This window comes from Zootoca vivipara, chromosome 4 (assembly GCF_963506605.1).
Source record: "Zootoca vivipara chromosome 4, rZooViv1.1, whole genome shotgun sequence".
NCBI lineage: Eukaryota > Metazoa > Chordata > Lepidosauria > Squamata > Lacertidae > Zootoca > Zootoca vivipara.
Genome location: NC_083279.1, coordinates 44,360,086 through 44,380,951, shown reverse-complemented (window position 1 = coordinate 44,380,951; position 20,866 = coordinate 44,360,086). Strand labels below are relative to the sequence as shown.

The following is a 20,866-nucleotide window of genomic DNA, read 5'->3' as shown; positions in this document are numbered from 1 at the left end:
TAACCAAGGGCAGGGATAGAACTGACACCAGCTCTCACAGCATTGTATCACACTGTAGTATGAACAAGAAACAGAATGTGCAGTGTAAATGTGTGCCATCTCTGAAAGGTGGGTAAATAGTAGTAGTAGTAGTAGTGTACTATCTCACCCTTATGTGCCCAACTGATCACTGTGCTGTGCAGGAAAGGGCCTCTTGAAGATACAATCTCATCAGAATGGTTATTCTATACAACGTTTGGTATTAGGTGTGGTGGCACCTACCCTTTGGAACTCCTACCAATTACCATTTCTGATATCTTTTTGGTGTCTATTGAAGACTTAATTTTCCTAAAGCCTTTTAAGTGGACATTTTTATTCTTATCTGTATTGGACTTGACATGGTTTCTAATATGTGTGTTTATTGTTAAATAGTTTCAGAGTGTTTTATGGGAAGTGGTCATTAAGTTGAAAGGAAGAAAGAATAAATAAAACACTTGTGTGTGGAAAAATACAGCACTGCATTTGGGCCTAATGTTGTGATAGGACCAAACCCTTCCCATCACCCTTACGCTGTGTGGCTTGGCCTCTGTCAGCAAGGCCTGTGTTCACACTCCTGTTTATAACAACAACAACAACAACAACAACAACAACAACAACAACAACAACAACTTATTTATACCCCACCCATCTGGCTGGGTGACTTCCAACAAAATATTAAAATACAATGGTCTGTTGAACATTAAAAGCTTCCCTAAACAGGGCTGCCTTCAGATGTCTTCTAAAAGATGTGCTTACTGTGTTTCCTGTGTTGGACTTTTCATTGATGTTCACATGATGTCATCTAAAATGGACATATATTCTGTACTTTGTTATTACTGTTTGATGTGTTGTTTCTCAACATGTGTGTAGGAGAACCAGTGTGGTGCAGTGGTTAGTGTTAGACTAGAACCTGGGAGATCAAAGTTTTGTGGGGATTAAATGAGGACAGGGAGAACCTTGTATGCCACCTTGAGCTCTCTGGAGAAAAAGGTGGGATAGAAATGCAACAAATAAGTAATAAATAAACCAGCTTCACACCAGTCGGGGTCCTTAAGTCACTCCTAATTTCTCTCCAGCCAAAGTGTGAATACCTTTGCATAGGATAAAGGCATCCCTGCCTGTCAACACCCCTTGGTGAAATAAAATGAAGTCTGCTGCTGTGAACAGCTAAGGGGGAAAGAGCATGAAAGGTACCCAAGGAAAAAACAATTTTACTGCACTCTAAGGCAGCATTGTGAACACACCAAAGGACTCCATGGGGCAATTTTAATGCATCTTTTTGTGTAAGCGCGAGCTGCATCCTCTCTGGGTTCCTGCAGTGTAAAGGCCTTCCAACCCCACATACTCCACCTGTCATAAAGATGCATATTTGCTAGGGCATAATAATTCTGTGGAAAGTTCTTACTTTCTTTTTTAAAAGAGCTGTATTATACCAGTTATGTCTAATAAATACAAACTAGGAGGGATCTAGTGCTAGGGACAAGTTTCTTTCAAATAATGACAGTTTTTCCTTGCCACTCTTTCAGTGCTAGACTCTCTGATATTTTATTTTTATTGCTTTTCTATATAATACAATCTAGGCTTATTCAATATGCATAATGTTTTTCTGCTCTTTTTTTGTCTGAAAAGACCAGCATTAACAACTGAGAAAACTTAGTGGCTCTTAATATATTTTATACCTTACTTTGTCTTACAGGGCACTGATATTCAGAAGAGTACCAATGCTGTTTTAAAAGATTTAAATCACACTGATGGAAAAGCAGAACAAGACGTTTGCACTCTGATTGCCTGCATTCCCAATGAAGGAACACTGCAGCCTGATCAGAAAATGATGATCTCTATTTGTTTTAGCCCAAAGTAAGCATGTAATGTGAACTTAATGATATTATTTATTAAATTTGTATACCACCCCATACCTGTAGATCTCAGGGCAGTACACAACAATATATAATATTATATGTATATGTGTGTGTGTGTGTGTGTGTGTGTGTGTGTGTGTGTATATATATATATATATATATATACACACACACACACACACACACACACACACACACACACACATATATATATGATTAAAATTACTAGAAATTGACCCCAAATATGATACACTCCTCTCTTTTTGATATAGGATTCATTCATAGCTGAAAAAGCAGTCCTCTGACTTTTGTAATTAACTTATTTTGACTAACTGCTCTCCTAGTTATGGGAAATATTTCTGTTTTCAAAGACAATATGGGGTATGATTGCCTTCTTTCATCTGCAGTGGGTGACAGGAAAGGGCATACCCTGTCTGGAGACCAATCACTTCTTGTCTCAGTTGCCTAGCTGAGGCCAGAGCCTGCTATTGGGGAAAAAGTGTAATACAAGAGGTGTAGTTGGAATTATTGGAAGCGGGTGGCGCTGTGGTCTAAACCACAGAGCCTATGGCTTGGTGATCAGAAGGTGGGTGGTTTGAATCCCCACGACGGGGTGAGCTCCCATTGCTCGGTCCCTGCTCCTGCCAACCTAGCAGTTCGAAAGCACATCAAAGTGCAAGTAGATAAATAGGTACCACTCTGGCAGGAAGGTAAACAGCATTTCCGTGCACTGCTCTGGTTCACCAGAAGCGGCTTTGTCATGCTGGCCACATGACCTGGAAGCTCCCTTGGCCAATAAAGCGAGATGAGCGCTGCAACCCCAGAGTTGTCTGCGACTGGACCTAACGGTCAGGGGTCCCTTTACCTTTACCTTTATGCAGGCTCAAGGGTTGTGACAGCAGCAACTAGGCTGAATGGGCAGGGGGGTGGTATCAATTCACATGGAGCGTTATGAAAAGAGTTGTGTATTTTTAGATGATTTGGAAGTTGGTACATAGGGAACATTCTTAGCATAGTAACAAGTGAGAAGTCAAGAACCAAGTATTTATTATCCTGCACAGTGAGTGAGGTAATGACCCTGTAGGAACACCCCATTAATTAGTGTTGCTATATTGATGTTGCATAAGAAACCTTAATTGCCCTACTTTTTCTGTTTAAACTTGTTAAGACATTAACAGCATATATTCTCCCGCCCCCCTTAGAAACATAAATGTAATTGTGAATTTCAGAATGGTGAAAAGAGACAGGGGGGACCTCTGCAAAACTCCACCGAGGCAAGATTATGCTCTCTTTCTGAAATTTGAAGCTATAAGAAGCAAAAATGACTTCTTGGAAGCAGTGGCTGGTGGTGACAGACCTACAGATGGTATGGCATTTCTAAATATTGAATAAATGGAATGGGCTTAGAACTGTACTTTTCCCTCTGTAAATTTCCAAGAAGAGTAATGGGCTTGCATAAAATAAACTATAATTTGAATACCTAAATTAATTGGAAAACTCCCACCTCTGCATGTAATAAGAAGGCAGGGGCGTAGGAAGAGGCAGGCGATAGGGGCGCTCCGCCCCGGGCAGCGCGATCCCGAGGGTGCCATCGTGGCTGCCTGCCTCGCCCAACTGGGCACCCCGCCCCCACGGGCTGCGCGCCATACCTCCAGAACGCACGCCCAGCCCTGCCCCCGCCTGCTCTCCGCCCCCCCGGTGCCGGAGCATGAAGCTCCGCCACTGTAAAAAAGGTGTGAATTACATACCTTGAGGCTTGATTTAGGTGGCAAGAGTGAAGCAACAGCAAATTAATGCCCCCGTCCCCACTCACTCCATTCTTCGGCTGGTTGGCTCCCTGAAGAGGCAAGGCTTTCCACCTCTACCTCTTCCCTGCCTGAGCCTCACTTGGAGAACGGGCCAAGGGCTACCTTCCTCAGAGCAAGACATTTTGGGCAAGATGGCCGAGAGAGTGTGCCTGTGCCTCTGCCATGTTTTGCTGTGATGAAAGCCATCTCACCAAAAAAGTTTCACTCCGAGATAGGATCCCCTTGGCATTTTCTGAGAGTAAGGCTCGGGTAGGGGTGAGGAGGAATTTCTGTGCACATGTTGAATAATTCAGGGTCTCAGCACCTTCTGTGGCCTGCATGTCAGGAATCAGGCATTCCTTGCTATCTCTCCTCCTTTGATGACTTCTTAGGGATGACTGAGAGAACCCAATTAATTCTGTACTGGCTGCAGAAGGTGTAGTGGCTGCTAGGTACCAGCATGCTGTAATGACATCATACATTATTCTTTCCATGTAAGGTCTTCTGGTTAGGTTTAGCATGACAAGGCAGTCCTCCAGATCCCGCGCCGCTGATTTCTGGCTGAAAGGCTGGTTATCCTGCAGGAATCTGCATACGTTTGGGGTCTGTAATAGTATGTGGAATTTCCCCAGGTGTTTTCACCAATCTCTTGTGCTTGGTGGCTGCCCACAACAAAGACACTTTTCTATCCTAGATACTCGTCAAAGTTTGAGCCCATGTATGTTCAGGAAGCAATGACTTTTGGAAGCTAGGCATGTGCTGTTAGCGGCTGGGGTTTTATGATGATCTTGCGCCATCTTTTTTTAAAAAAAATCTGATTACAATTGGGCATTTTATGTGCATTTATCATACAATGTGTCTTGCCTCAAATTTCTGTACACTGATACATGTATGACTTAATCATATAAAAGGGGGGCAAATTATATGAAGACAGTCTTTCATTATCTATAAGTAAATTGGTTGCTATATTGTCCGTCTTTCCACTGTAAATGATAGCATATCCTCTTATCTGAATGCTTTTTACAGAAAAGAATCGTCATCAGGTTGAGTTGGCTTTGATAGGCTCAGGGCTTCCAGTCATTCTGACATTCAAACCAGGACCAGTTGTTAATTTTGTGGAGTGTTACATGGGTGAACATACAGATATTGTTTGCACGCTCAAAAATGAATGCGATATTCTTCCTGTATCATTTGCTTTTCGTAAGATTGCACATTATAATATTTGTCCTGAAAAGGGAAAAGTAAAAGCAAAGTCTACACAGGTACTATCTTTGTATTTTTCTTTCATCTTATGCAGCATATATGTGGTTAAATTTCAAAGTGCTTTATATTGTGAAGTGTTGTGTAGTCCAATAATGTAAATTTAAGTTGCAGCTAAAGCAGTATTACTGTAATGATGGCATGCATTAATGATTGTTACTTAAAAAAATAGAGCTTGCTTTTAAAGTATTTATTTACTAAATTTATATACCACCCTTCATCCAAAGAACTCAGGGTGGTTCACAAGATAAAAATACAAGATAAAAGCACAAATAAATAGTTAGAACAAAAACAAAACAAGAATGCTCCCCCCACAAGCAGATTAAAAAAGTTGTAGAATATTAATCAGCCAAAGGCCTAGTTGAAGCAGAACATTTTCACCTGGCGCCTAAAGATGTATAATGACACTCCCTTGTCATTGAGAGATGGTTTCTGAGATGCATGAAATTTTACTCCTTTTTGCTTCTCTTGTCTTCCTGCTTCAAAGCAGTTACAGAATTGTTACTTTATCCATTTCTTGTCCACAAGAAGCACCTTTTACTGTTACGTACATAGATGAGAAACATTCTCCTCTCTCTGGCTAAAGCTAACTATCATAACCACCTTCTTTCAACCCATCCATTCATCCACAACCCTCCATGAGTATATAATGAGAATGCACCTGTTACGACTTTTTACTCTACAGTGGTACCCCGTGTTACAGATGTTTCAGGTTACAGACGCTTCAGGTTACAGACTCCGCTAACCCAGAAATAGTACCTTGGGTTAAGAACTTTGCTTCAGTATGAGAACAGAAATCGTGCAGTGGCGGCAGCGGCTGGCCCTATTAGCTAAAGTGGTACCTCAGGTTAAGAACAGTTTCAGGTTAAGAACAGACCTCCAGAACGAATTAAGTTCTTAACCTGAGGTACCTCTGTATTCTATTAGCAGTCATTACCCTTCTTTCTTACATTGGTTGCCTATCAAACTCCGCATCAACTTGAAGCTTCTCTTCCATATTTTTAAAGCCATATATATCTGGTTGCATCTTCCCTTATTTCCTCTTTCTTTTCTATTTTGTCTACCTAATCTGCTGCCAAACTCCACTCCGATCTTGATACCTTCTTCTTTGTAGCCAGTGCGGTGTAGCGATTAAGACGGGTAGACTCGTAATCTGGTGAACTGGGTTTGTGTCTCCGCTCCTCCACATGCAGCTGCTGGGCAGTGGCGGAGAGCAGGCGCGCTGCCCCCAGGGACGTGGCGTGCCTTTTGGGGGCAGGGCACATCACCTGCGGGGGCGGGGTGCCCAGGATGGGCGGGCGGAGCTGCAATGGCGCCCCTGGGATCGTGCCCTCACCGCCCCCATCTTCCTACGCTATTGCTGCTGGGTGACCTTGGGCTAGTCACACTTCTTTGAAGTCTCTCAGCCCCACTCACCTCACAGAGTATTTGTTGTGGGGGAGGAAGGGAAAAGAGGATGTTAGCCGCTTTGAGACTCCTTTGGGTAGTGATAAAGCGGGATATCAAATCCAAACTCCTCCTCCTCCTCCTTTATCTTCAGAATATCATGTTCTTGGCCTTTTATGAGAACCTGCCTTTGCTGAATCTTTTTACTGAGCCAACACACACAAACTTTCTCACTGCCACCTGAGCCTCTCTTGTCCTTCTGTTCATTAGCAACCATTGGCTTCTGTTTCCTCAACTTCTTTCTCCCAATTCCTGTTTATACACTTAAACTATAGGCCTCTAAACATCTTGTTGTTGTTGTTTAGTCGTTTAGTCGTGTCCGACTCTTCGTGACCCCATGGACCACAGCACGCCAGGCACTCCTGTCTTGCACTGCCTCCCGCAGTTTGGTCAAACTCATGTTCGTAGCTTCGAGAACACTGTCCAACCATCTTGTCCTCTGACGTCCCCTTCTCCTAGTGCCCTCAATCTTTCCCAACATCAGGGTCTTTTCCAAGGATTCTTCTCTTCTCATGAGGTGGCCAAAGTATTGGAGCCTCAGCTTCACGATCTGTCCTTCCAGGGAGCACTCAGGGCTGATTTCCTTAAGAATGGATAGGTTTGATCTTCTTGCAGTCCATGGGACTCTCAAGAGTCTCCTCCAGCACCACAATTCAAAAGCATCAATTCTTCGGCGATCAGCCTTCTTTATGGTCCAGCTCTCACTTCCATACATCACTACTGGGAAAACCATAGCTTTAACTATACGGACCTTTGTCGGCAAGATGATGTCTCTGCTTTTTAAGATGCTGTCTAGGTTTGTCATTGCTTTTCTCCCGAGAAGCAGGCGTCTTTTAATTTCGTGACTGCTGTCACCATCTGCAGTGATCAAGGAGCCCAAGAAGGTGAAATCTCTCACTGCCTCCATTTCTTCCCCTTCTATTTGCCAGGAGGTGATGGGACCAGTGGCCATGATCTTGGTTTTTTTGATGTTGAGCTTCAGACCATATTTTGCGCTCTCCTCTTTCACCCTCATTAAAAGGTTCTTTAATTCCTCCTCGCTTTCTGCCATCAAGGTTGTGTCATCTGCATATCTGAGGTTGTTGATATTTCTTCCGGCAATCTTAATTCCGGCTTGGGATTCATCTAGTCCAGCCTTTCGCATGATGAATTCTGCATATAAGTTAAATAAGCAGGGAGACAATATACAACCTTATCGTACTCCTTTCCCAATTTTGAACCACTCAGTTGTTCCATATCCAGTTCTAACTGTAGCTTCTTGTCCCACATAGAGATTTCTCAGGAGACAGATGAGGTGATCAGGCACTCCCATTTCTTTAAGAACTTGCCATAGTTTGCTGTGGTCGACACAGTCAAAGGCTTTTGCATAGTCAATGAAGCAGAAGTAGACGTTTTTCTGGAACTCTCTAGCTTTCTCCATAATCCAGCGCATGTTTGCTATTTGGTCTCTGGTTCCTCTGCCCTTTCGAAATCCAGCTTGCACTTCTGGGAGTTCTCGGTCCACATACTGCTTAAGCCTGCCTTGTAGAATTTTAAGCATAACCTTGCTAGCGTGTGAAATGAGAGCAATTGTGCGGTAGTTGGAGCATTCTTTGGCACTGCCCTTCTTTGGAATTGGGATGTAGACTGATCTTCTCCAATCCTCTGGCCATTGCTGAGTTTTCCAAACTTGCTGGCATATTGGGTGTAGCACCTTAACAGCATCATCTTTTAAAATTTTAAATAGTTCAGCTGGAATATCATCACTTCCACTGGCCTTGTTATTAGCAGTGCTTTCTAAGGCCCCTTTGACTTCACTCTCCAAGATGTCTGGCTCAAGGTCAGCAACCACACTACCTGGGGTGTACGAGACCTCCATATCTTTCTGGTATAATTCCTCTGTGTATTCTTGCCACCTCTTCTTGATGTCTTCTGCTTCTGTTAGGTCCTTACCACTTTTGTCCTTGATTATGGTAATCTTTGTACGAAATGTTCCTTTCATGTCTCCAATTTTCTTGAACAGATCTCTGGTTTTCCCCATTCTATTGTTTTCCTCTATTTCTTTGCATTGCTCATTTAAGAAGACCCTCTTGTCTCTCCTTGCTGTTTTTTTGGAAATCTGCATTCAGTTTCCTGTATCTTTCCCTTTCTCCCTTGCATTTTGCTTGCCTCCTCTCCTCCGCTATTTGTAAGGCCTCGTTGGACAGCCATTTTGCTTTCTTGCATTTCCTTTTCCTTGGGATGGTTTTCGTTGCTGCCTCCTGTATAATGTTACGAGCCTCCATCCATAGTTCTTCAGGCACTCTGTCCACCAAATCTAAGTCCTTAAACCTGTTCCTCTCTTCCACTGTGTATTCATAAGGGATTTGATTCAGATTGTATCTTACTGGCCCAGTGGTTTTTCCTACTTTCTTCAGTTTAAGCTGGAATTTTGCTATAAGAAGCTGATGATCTGAGTTACAGTCAGCTCCAGGTCTTGTTTTTGCTGACTGTATAGAGCTTCTCCATCTTTGGCTGCAGAGAATATAATCAATCTGATTTCGATGCTGCCCATTTGGTGATATCCATGTGTAGAGTCGTCTCTTGTGTTGTTGGAAGAGAGTGTTTGTGATGACCAGCTTGTTCTCTTGACAGAACTCTATTAGCCTTTGCCCTGCTTCATTTTGAACTCCCAGGCCAAACTTGCCAGTTGTTCCTTTTATCTCTTGATTCCCTACTTTAGCATTCCAATCCCCTGTAATGAGAAGAACATCCTTCTTTGGTGTCATTTCTAGAAGGTGTTGTAGGTCTTCATAGAATTGGTCAATTTCACTTTCTTCAGCTCCGGTAGTTGGTGCATAAACTTGGATTACTGTGATGTTAAAAGGTCTGCCTTGGATTCGTATCGAGATCATTCTGTCATTTTTGAGATTGCATCCCATTACAGCTTTTGCCACTCTTTTGTTGACTATGAGGGCCACTCCATTTCTACTACGGGATTCTTGCCCACAGTAGTAGATATGATAGTCACCTGAACTGAATTCGCCCATTCCCTTCCATTGGGTTCACTGATGCCCAGGATGTCGATATTTATTCTTGTCATCTCATTTTTGACCACATCCAGCTTACCTCCATTCATGGTTCTTACATTCCAGGTTCCTATGCAATATTTTTCTTTACAGCATCGGACTTTCCTTTCGCTTCCAGGCATATCCGCAACTGAGCGTCCTTTCGGCTTTGGCCCAGCCGCTTCATCAGCTCTGAATCTACTTGTACTTGTCCTCCGCTCTTCCTCAGTAGCATGTTGAACGCCTTCCGACCTGAGGGGCTCATCTTCCAGCGTCATAACTTTTATATGCCTGTTGTCTTTGTCCATGGAGTTTTCTTGGCAGGGATACTGGAGTGGCTTGCCAGTTCCTTCTCCAGGTGGATCACGTTTAGTCAAAACTCTCCACTATGACCTGTCCATCTTGGGTGGCCCTGCATGGCATAGCTCATAGCTTCTCTGAGTTATTCAAGCCCCTTCGCCACGACAAGGCATTGATCCATGAAGGACATCTACTCAGATGCAAATCCTGTCAGGTTCAGTGGGCTTATTCCTGGGTAAATGGTTACAGAATTGTAGTTTTCAAGTATATTGTAAGGAACCATGCTTGCTGTATAGTGTATGAAGCAGTCAACAGACTGTGAAGCCTAAGTAGTTGGATAGGGATGTTTAAGAGATTTTTTTTACTAAAGTTCAAGAAATGAAAACTATTTATTTGAATGCTGGGAATTTAACATGCTGGTGTTTTTTTAAAAAGAAACAACGAGTGAGCATGATGTAATATTTTAAAATGCCTAAACATCTGTATTTATTTATTTTTGTCTTTAGGATATTTTATTTTCATTTATTCCACGTCACGTAGGAACCTTCACAATGAAGCAGGTGATAGATATCATTGGTCCAGTGGCAAAAAAAGATGGCCTACCAGCACTGGAGATCAAACCTTTCCATCAGACATACTTAATTTTTTCTGGTGTGTGCAACTCTGTAACCAATAAAGTGGTTCTGAAACCCAACCTTGGTAAGTTAGTAAGAGAAAGAGGCTACAATTTTAACGTGTTTGAAATTACATTTCTGTCAGTTCTTTTATGGGATAATTCAGACAAATGGTAGACAGAGGCTGAAATGTTAGAACTAGTATTTGGTGACTTTGGCATGGTAATTGGTTCAAATGCTCTGATAATTAATTGGTGAAGTTAGTCACATGTCACCCTGTGGCTAGGGATGGGTGAGCAGCCTCCTGCATGCCCCGAAAATGAATTGGGCCCCCTTGAGTGCTCTAGTTGAAACTCAAAGCTTCTTGAGAGGAGTTGATGTTTGATTTGTCTCCACCTGTGGATCTAACTCTCCACCAATCTGCCTGCCCACCTGCCCCAGTGGAGAAGTGGCCTTGAAGGTCAGGACCAGGCCTAACTGGCAAACTCTTTTCTTGAGCTTGAATGGAAGCTTTTAAAGAGCAATTTGAGAGTTCTGTCAGGTAACTCATATCTGTTGTATTCAGAATGTGTGTGGTCTGCTTTGATCCCCACCATTGCCCTCTTTCACATGTAATGCTCAGCCAAACCATGGATTAACACAGGTATGAGGAAACTGTGGCTCTTTAGACGCTGCTAAACTACAACTCAAATCCTTCCTGGCCATTGGCTGGGGCTGAAGGGAGTTGTACTTCCGGAATCCCTGGAGGGCCAAAAGTTCCCCACACTGACTTTGGATGAATGAGCAAATGTGCACACTTTGGGAGAGATCACTTTGCTCCTCCTGTGCGATTGCAGCTTGTCTGTTCCTCCAATTGTTCTTTGTTGAGTGATAGAGCCCTTCCCTGTACTCCTAAGCTAGCTTCCTACCTGAGGTGCAGAGGACATTATCTAGATGGCAGTCTTGAAGTAAAATCCACCTGTCACAGTCCAGTCAGCTTCTAAGTGTGGAATGAGAGGGTTGTTGTCATGTTCTTTGCTTCAGGCGGTAAAATGTCCTGAGCTGTCCCTATATAATAACTCAGGGGTCCCCAGACTTACCGGGCTTTGGGCTGGTTCCCACCGCGCCGATCGCGCGGCGGGCCGGAGTGCGGGGGAGTGCGCGCCCATGCGCATGCGCACGGGTGCTTACTGGCACGGCGGCGCGCTTCCAGGTCAGAAAAAGCGCTGGAAATCGTTTGTGCGCATGCGTATGGGCCTCCCCCGACCCGGAAGTGCACCAGAAATGACCTCTTCTGGGTCGGGAGAGGCCCATACGCATGCGCACAAAGGATTTTTGGCGCTTTTTTCCGACCTGGAAGAGTGCCGCCGCGCTGCGCGCCATAAGAGCGGGCGGCGGCGGCGAGCGGCAGGGATCATCGCGGGCCGGATTGGGAGCCCAATTGGGCCGCATCTGGCCCCCGGGCCGTAGTTTGGGGACCCTGTAATAACTCATATAAGCACACTTATAAAACTAGTCTAGGAATGTAGTCCTTCATTTTTAGAAACAAAATATGTTTGTTTTAGGAGTTGAGTTTTCTGCAGTTCAAGGGAATAAAGATTATATCTGATACATATATAATTTATTTTTATTTAAATTCTAAGGTATAACACCACAGATTACCAATGAAGTGGGAGTATTTGTAGCTAGGAAGGCGGAACAAACCACTGATGTTGCTCCAGTGGCACTTCTTAAATCAGATCGGACACTAATGCATGCCCACCGGATAAAAAAGAAATTGAGCAATGCATTGGTAGCTTTTCCTAATGATCGTCAAGCCAGCATAAGACCCGCTGAACTGCAAAAGGATTACAGGTAATATTGAAAAAGCGATAATGATTTATAACTGTCAGAGCTGGTTCAGATGCAGGTCAGTAAAAAGATGCAGAATTAAGCAGTGTAGTTAATTCTTTATTTAAGAAAATGGCATACAGCTCAGCAATAGCTCCCAACAGGACTTGCCACCATAGGGCAGTTGCCTGGACTGATGGTCCGTGCCTTTTACTTCCTCTAGGTCTCATTTCTGCTGAATGTTTCCCAAGCAGCTTCAAACTACCTTGGGGACCCTGTAATCTGTGCCCTCCCCCACCCTATGCATTGCCCTGCGTGTTTATGGAGTCAACAGAGGGACCCCCCCATCTCCTTCAGCCGCTGAGTCTGAGCTGCTCCCTGAGCCTGTTGCCTCTTCAGCATTCAACCATTCCTCTCCCCAGTCTCCCTCTGACCTCTCCTCAGTGTCCCACTGTCACCACCACCAGTCACTGGGCTCTAAGCCTTCCTCCTTTGGGGCTCCCCTTGGGGGTTCCCCAGCTGGTGCCTCCCACCCCTCCTCCTCATCTAGCCAGTCCCTAACAATAACAATAATTAAAATATCACCTTGAAGGTGACATCAAAGACTGCCCATCGTATAGCACAACAGGACATCCCTTTTCTCTCTTCCCACATGTCACTCTCCAAGTGCCCTCAGATCTGTTCCAAATAGCCCCCCTAACTGCCCAGGCCAGATTATTTTAGGCAGTGGGAAGAGGAGAGGAAGGGGGAAGATTCATTGCATGAATGGAAATCTCTTGTGACATTGGGTGCTATTTTAAATATTTTATTTTGTAGCCTTTAATGTTTGTTCCTGTGAATTAAATATATAGTTAACCCGAATTCAAGTGCAAGTGATTACTGTTTGTGTTGAAATATATTTTGCTAATATTGGATTGGCTCCAGGGTGATGGTTGTGCAAACAAAAGGGCTTCTGTTCAGGGGAGAAAGGAGAAACATTCTCTCTGCAACCCACCCCACTGGTGCTACTGCATGCTGCTCCAGAAGGGCCCCCAATTCTTGGGAGCAGCTTTTGAAAAGGCCCAGTAGAAGGGGGAATATGCAAAGATAGCTTCTTTCCTCCTACCTCCAATGCAGAGTGGAACAGCAAATGGCAACAGAGTGGAACAGCAAATGGCAACAGTTCTATGTTAGGATTGTCTTGGCAAGGTAAAATGCTAGTAATGATCAGTGAATAAGGGAGGTATGAATAACTTATTTATATAGCAAAAGTGGAATTGTTTTCAGTATCCGGCACACATTTAAATTGCTCCTGCTCTAATGAGGCTGCATTTCTTTTCACACATTTAGGACTATTTTCACAAAGGTTGCCAGATACAGTTATTTGGATCCAGAGTTTTCTTACACGTTATTTGAAGAACTGGAAAAGCAAGTGAATAAGGATTACTATGCAAGCTATCTTCAGAGTTTAAGACAGCGTCGTTTGCATAAAAAAGCTGCTCGGTAAACATTGCTTCCAAATAAACTGCCAAAATGCTCAATCACTTTCCAGATTTATAGCGCTATAGTTTTATTCTTCGTTTTTCTAAAAAGCTACAAATCCTAGTATGAATAATGTATAGAAAATGTGACTTAAAGGTTGAGAATAATTCTACGTACCTGAATGGGTTTGAGAACAATGAATCCCACGTGAGTGACATTTAGAAATTCAGATTGCAGTCCCTGGTGATCAGCTGCTTCCTCCAGTGTCAGCTAATTGTCTTGTCATGTGTGGTTACTCTTCCTCCCTCCTTTCCTCCACAAACTCCATTGGACTCTGAGATCTATCTATCTATGCCAAGTAATTTGAGGAAGACATGTTTGAAATATATGCACTGTGACAGGCTTTATAATTAAAAGGTAACTTGGTGTAGGTTAGTATTTAATATAATGGCTTGCCTTGGGAAATTTCTCTCTCTTTCTAGTGAATTAAATTAATCAAAATATGTACTCAAAATGTTGTAACTTTTCACAGTGCATTTACTTTATAGCTGAATGTCGCTTCTTCTCCATACTTCCAACTCATAGGATCTTTAAATCACTTAATAATCCTGTGGATATTGGGTTAAAACCAGCATCAGGCTTGAAATCTCCAAGCTTTAAAATTTTACAGGAGGAGAAATTGGAGGAAGAGGTTGCTTGTGTAAGGAGTAGCTTATTAACTAGTCAACAGTTAGCAGAAATGGAATCTAAAACTTCAGCCAGAGAGGTAAGCTAAATATGTTTGAAGATTATCTTGCTTACTTACAGCTTCTCAAAACATTATGTAGCCTCATCCCATCTATGTTTTCTCAACAGTCCTGTTAATTTCAGTGTGATTGCTACCAGAAAAGTGGTCCTAGAGCTGCAGCCTCTTTCTCCTCTAATGACTTCTGAAGATTAAGATTTATTTGTGTATTAAATATTCCTGTGTTGCCTTCTTGTTGTGGTTCTGGGTACCTTGCTTCTTCTGGTAGTGTTCCTTTGCCGGAGAATCTAATTTTTCCAGATTTTAATACTATTACTAATACCTCTGGTGAAGATGTTGTCAATCCTCCCCAGATACACAATGCAGTTGTATAGTGTGTACTAGTTGTACAAGTATGTACAAGTTTGTGTAGGGTCTATGATAATGAATGTTGAACCATGAAACACCCTGCTTTTCCATGCTCCCTTATTGCGTATTGTAAACTTCTTTTCGAAATGTTGATCGATAAACAGTGCCCAACATCTCATGCATGTGAGTGTTGCTTTCTGCCTTCCTGTTTTCCTGGAAATGAGCTGTCAGCCGACAGAATATGTTTCCTCTCATAAACCTGTCCTCCTGTTTACTTGTTTACCCAGATTCTATGGACTGTGTTCAGTACATTTGAAGAAAAACCTAACACATTCATATATTAAGTGGTTATTCTGTTGGCCATTTTTACAGGTGGGTGATGGACTTAACCCTGTACCAACTTTGCCACAAGAGATTGAAGACTGTAGTTTAATTTTGACACCAAAGCAGCTTCATCAAATATTCATTGGTAAAGTTTCTCCTTCCTTTAAACACAATAAGGGACAAAAATCATGTATTGATCATGTTCTTATTTTTATCTGTAGGCTGCCATGAGTCCCTGTCAATGAAAAGGTTGGGGTATAAATAAATAAATAAATGGTGGTAGAATTAATTAATTATAAATTCTGATCCTAATTCTTCACAGTAGAAAAAACCATTTTTTAAATTTAAATCTACAGTCACATCTCTTTCCCATTCTTTTCAGGCCCCTCTACCATTGACTTTGGAGAGGTTTACGTGGGTTCTACATCTACCAGAAAAATGCATCTGGTGAATAATCTCCCAGTCCATATCTGGGTACAAGTAGAAATTGAAAGTGAGGAACTGCAACAGACCAGCCCTTTGTTTCACGTCATTCCACCTTTTACGAAGACTTATATTCCAGTTGTGCTTGAGAACAAGAAATTGGGAAACTTTCGAAAGTAATTTTTTTTTTTTTTGCTTTTTAGGGTGGAAATAACTTTTGATTAAAGCACTCTGAGGGAGGAAAGGGTTCTTATGCATTTTGTCTTTTTATATAAATAATATTTTTTTATTTTTAAATTTAACAAAGAAAAGGAAGGGGGGAGGTACAACTGTGAATTGAAAAGCACGCTGATATTTGCACAAATATTTTATACATGTTGCCTTGGCCAAATGGGATGACTTATTTTTAAAGGCAGGAATCTAATAAAGTTCTGTGTTGATGTCACTGTCAGAGCCGTAACTAGGTGATCTTGCGCTCCTGGCAGAACCATCCAGATTGCGCCCCCTAGCCATGGACAAATTAGCTCTTCTTTCCACCTGTCCTCCAACCCTCCCTCCACCTATTCAATTTACCCTCTATTTAAAACCATTTCTTATGAGCCAATAATTGATATTTTTATTTATGGATGTATTTTTAGCTGATTTTGTGCTCCCCAATTGCCTGCTCCCCTGGCAGGGGCTCGCCTCGCCACCCCCTAGCTATCGCCCTGGTCACTATATAAGCATATGCACACACATATGCACACACATAGATACATACCTGCACGCACCTGTGTGTGTGTGTGTGTGTGTATGTATTTATATATATATGTGTGTGTGTGTGTGTGTGTAACATTTAGGTGTCAATCATATGCACACTTGAAAGCATTTGCATTGGATTTTATTTTAAAAAACTTCCCCTTGATCCAAACACCTTTTAAGTAATGCAAGTTTTAAAATAGATTCCTATTTCTGATTTCACCCCCCTTATAATTTACAAAGCCCAGTTTTTTAAGATGCTCCAGCGTTTGGTCACAACTAACATATACTTTGAAGAGTCGGACACAACTAAATGACTAAACAACAATAACAGCATATACTTTTGCAAAGTATTTTAAAATATATTTGACTTAACATGTTTTTACGATCGTCTTCACCACATGTTTCATTTTAATATCTTACATGCAATCTCTTCTGCATTACAGGTCTTTCGTGTATTCAGTAAACCAGCATCACACTGGACATGTGTTAGTGGTAGCATTAGTAGTACCTGTTGCTTTGGAAATTTCTACGAGGGAAGTGACTTTAAGTCCTGCCTTTAGCTACTTAGCAGAAACTGGATTTAGAACAACAGTGACACTATACAATCGTGGAAACTGCCCTGCAAAATTCACATGGAAGCCTGTAATTACAGATGAAGGAATGGCATTTTCCATATGCCCAGAGCAAGGTAGAGTATATTATGGGACTATTTCAAGCAGTGATAAAATAAAGTAACATGTGATGGGCATATGCTGCAATTTAAAGTGTTGAAGGAGGATGAGGGGAAGCCCTCTGTCACATTGGCCATTGTGCCTCAAAAGGAAAGTCTATACAGAAGTGAATAGGTCTATTCAAAATTGGGGGGCAGATATGTTTGCAGGTATTTAAGGTACTCCTTTATTTATTTCTCTTACCACATTTTCTTTCCCCCAAAAGGGCTGTATACATGGTTCTCCCACTGCCCATTTTATTTTTGCAGCAACCCAGTGAAATAGACTAGACCAGGGGTGTCAAACTCAAATTCATCGGGGGCCGCATCAGCAGTCTGGTCACCCTCAAAGGGCCGGTTGTATCTGTAGGACTATGTGTCCACTCTTTATTATCATAAATTATTGTCACTGCATTCAATTATTACTGTTTTTTGTAATAATGTAAATAATAACTAGCTCTGAAAGCAGATACATAGTCAGAATAATGGCAAGTAGATATTCAAATGTACAATTATTGTACAATTTATTGAAAAATGATTTTTGGTAACTGCACTGGGTGGTGGAGGCTCGCTAGGGTTTCATGCAGGACCTTTGCAGAGTTACTAGTACCTGGAGATGCTGGGGTCCTTCTGCATGCAGGACAGATGTTCTGCCAGTGAGCCACCACCCTTCACCAAAGGGACTGGCTGAGGTTGACTCACTGAAGCTGCTCTCCTGGTTCCAGGGTTTAAGGGCCAGAAGTATAAAGCAGCATCCTATGTTTCTGAGGAGAGGGAGAGGGAGAGGGAGGGGAGGGAGGGGAGGGAGGGAGGGAGGGAGGGAGGAAGAAAAGAGGGAGTGGGAGGGAGAAAGGAAGGAAGGAAGGAAGGAAGGAAGGAAAGAGGGGAGAGAAAGAAGAGTAGGAAATAAGGAAGGGAATAAAGAAGGAAAGAAAAAGAAAGAGGGAGAGAAGACGGAAAGGGAGAAAGAAGGAAGGAAGTAGAGGGAAAGAAAGAATAAGAATGAGGGAGAGGAAGAAAGTTGGGAAGGACGGAAGGAAGAAAGGAAGGAAGTAAGGAAGAAAGAAAGAAAGAAAGAAAGAAAGAAAGAAAGAAAGAAAGAAAGAAAGAAAGAAAAGAGGGAGCAGGAGGGAGAGAGGAAGGAAAGAGGTGAGAGAAAGAAGAGTAGGAAAGAAGGAATAAAGAAGGAAAGAAAAAGAAAGAGGGAGAAAAGACAGAGATAAAGAAGGAAGGAAGGAGAGGGAAAGAAAGAATAAGAACGAGAGAGAGGAAGAAAGAAAGGGAAAGGGGGGTCGCCGCCTTGATTCAGCGCCAGAAAAGAGCGCGAAGGGACCCAGGGGCAAAAAGCGTTTCCTCGGCCCCAGCTGTTTGTCAGCGCTTTGTTGGCGCGGCGCTTCAGCAGCAAGGTCCCACTGCTGGGTCCCGCTGGCTGGGGCACTCGGCGGGCCACATGACGAGGTCTGGCGGGCCGGATTTGGCCCCCGGGCCTTGTGTTTGACACCCGTGGACTAGACCAAGAGGTGGTCCTAATGGAGTTGTAGAGTTCGAAGGGACCACAAGAGTCATCTAGTTCAATCCCTTGCAATGCAGGAATCTTTTGCTCAACGTGGAGCTTGAACCCATAACCCTACGATTAAGAATCTGGTGCTTTACCAACCAAGTCCACCCAGGTCTTCCATATTGTGGTCTGACACTAACTACATGGGTCAGTTACTAACCTGATGAACTGTTAAAAATTAGGGCTGCCACTTGCTTAATAACATCTTAGTTGACTAACCAGTCATAATTACTCTGCTGCCTTTGACCACATAGCTAAGATTGTGGTCCAGCTTAGCTTGTGTTGCTAAGCAGAATAATATGAATACCCAACCTTTTTATTGTCTCCACACACATACCCCACCAAGGTAATCAAAAGCTTTTAAGTATCAGGAAAGGTGAGAACTGCATTCCACAGAAAGCAGCCAATGAAACAGAAAGGCTTGTTGCCACCTGTCTATGGCCAGCAGTCACCTAATAAAATGGTAGAGGGTTGTTTTTTTGTTCTTCATTTACCTAACCTAGCAGAGTTACCTAAGTCTTTGAAATACAACAGGTTGGCTTTGGAGCATTGCCTGATTAATTCAGATTCTATTTTTAATCAATGTGGAATAATTTGACAAGTTAAGATTTTACTTTTGTACACTATGCCATTTTTTGTGGTTTTGAAGCCCAGACTCTATAACAGTATTTCTTAACAATGTGTATTCACAAACTTGAGACTTGGAGAGCAGAATTTAAGCTAAGTTTCCCAATTACTTTTTACCCTCCATAATCTTTACATTTTTAGCAGCTGTAATATATTCATTTTCTTTATTAATTTAGGTGTCGTAGATGCCTGTCAAGGTCTAGAGTGTGAAGTGGCTTGGCACCCAAGTTTCTCTGCTCCAACAAGAGGAGAATTTGATTTGTGTGTGCATCAGGGAAAAACCCTTAAACTAAAATGCTTGGCAAAGGTAACATTGTAATCTTTTACTATATGGCTAGTACTTTTTCCATGTGGCCTGTGACTCCTTATGATTCCGAAGAAGGGCTGTAACTCAGTGGTAGACCCCAGGTGAACAATCCTGCCCGTCAGCATTGACAATTCTGAGCTAGATGGAGCTAATGCTTTGACTTGGTGTAAGGCAGCTTCCTAAATCTGGTTCGATATGACAACTTTAAATAAGTAAAATGAAATCTGTACTGCAGCAGAATTAACTACGGAATGTTAAAATAAAACCATGCTGCAGCTGTGCCAAGGTACCATTCTCATTCAGAGAAACAGTGTTGTTTTTTCTTGATTTAAAAAAATCTAACATCCTTTCCCTTAAAAACTATTGTCTATCTTTATTCATGCTCACATTCTAGCTTCCATGAGTAATGGGAATCTGAATGTGTGCTGGAACAAGTGCTCTGATGGTAATGCATTATTATTATTATTATTATTATTATTAATTATTTTGTTTTCTTTCTCGATATTAGCTTGGCACCACCAGTGTTCAGTTTAAGGAAAAAAGGATCACCTTTAATCATGCTCCTCTGCATTTGACTACCTGCAAGACAGCCATTCTCCAAAATGTAGGACATAACCATGCGTACTTTCAGGTAAGGCGTACCCAAAGTGGATAGCATTGTGCATATTGCTGTGTGTTCTTGCCTTCATAGCCCAAATCTACAGCTATTGGAGTGCTCAAAAATGGTATTTCAGACCACATTGTATGAGATGATATTTCTCCCACATTGTATGAGATGGGCATTCAGAACCTTTTTATCCCAGAAGGCATTTTATCATTATTCCTCTTGTTTAACTGAATCATTTGTTTCATGATTATTTTAATTCTTATGAGTTTTGGATGTGAGATATCTTTATTGTTAGTATGGTTTATTTTTGGTAACCTGCTTTGAAAATTTGATCAGGAAGGCAAGAAATAGATGTGAGAATTTATTTTCAGGGAAACCTAATATTTTATGTTTTCCTTGGCAGGTCATTGATGCCAATCCTCTTCCTGGAATGATTATATCTCCCTTTCAGGGTGTAGTACCTGTTGGAGGACACACTGAAATCAACATCTATTTCAGACCAAATGCATTAATGAAATTCGATAGCAGAGTAGAGGTATTAACATATTGAATAACTATCTAAAACATTTGCTTGGCTTTTAAAAAATACTCATATTTTGATATGCAAATACATTTTTTTGGGGGGGGGATAATGCCTGTGAAGCCTAAGATTGCATTGATTGGCTGAGCTTCTGTGATGCAATGAAATATTAATTCAGATTATATCTGCTGAGGACCTAAAACGGTCAACGATAGAATCCTCAGCTTCTGTGAGGATGATTAAAGGGATGGTTTGCCTTGAAAAATAACAATCTCAAAATAGGGTCAGGAAAAGCATGGATTGATTGAAGATTAGAAACTTGAGTGGGAGAAGGTCTTAAAAGGCAATCAGTCCAGACTGGTGAATGGAACAGAAAA

General features: G+C 42.1%; 1 protein-coding gene across 2 annotated transcripts in view; it reads left to right on the top strand.

The window, feature by feature from the left end:
• CFAP47 (cilia and flagella associated protein 47) overlaps window positions 1-20,866 on the top strand; it is a 194,532-nt gene that overhangs the window by 6,188 nt on the left and 167,478 nt on the right. For both annotated transcript variants that reach the window (XM_060273534.1, XM_060273533.1), the window contains exons 6-18: window positions 1,715-1,875; window positions 3,107-3,243; window positions 4,691-4,926; window positions 10,203-10,395; window positions 11,933-12,143; window positions 13,449-13,601; window positions 14,166-14,346; window positions 15,046-15,142; window positions 15,380-15,596; window positions 16,605-16,849; window positions 19,232-19,362; window positions 19,871-19,993; window positions 20,373-20,504. In XM_060273534.1, the coding sequence (XP_060129517.1) occupies window positions 1,715-1,875; window positions 3,107-3,243; window positions 4,691-4,926; window positions 10,203-10,395; window positions 11,933-12,143; window positions 13,449-13,601; window positions 14,166-14,346; window positions 15,046-15,142; window positions 15,380-15,596; window positions 16,605-16,849; window positions 19,232-19,362; window positions 19,871-19,993; window positions 20,373-20,504 (2,217 nt within the window). The remainder of the gene's footprint in view (window positions 1-1,714; window positions 1,876-3,106; window positions 3,244-4,690; window positions 4,927-10,202; window positions 10,396-11,932; window positions 12,144-13,448; window positions 13,602-14,165; window positions 14,347-15,045; window positions 15,143-15,379; window positions 15,597-16,604; window positions 16,850-19,231; window positions 19,363-19,870; window positions 19,994-20,372; window positions 20,505-20,866) is intronic.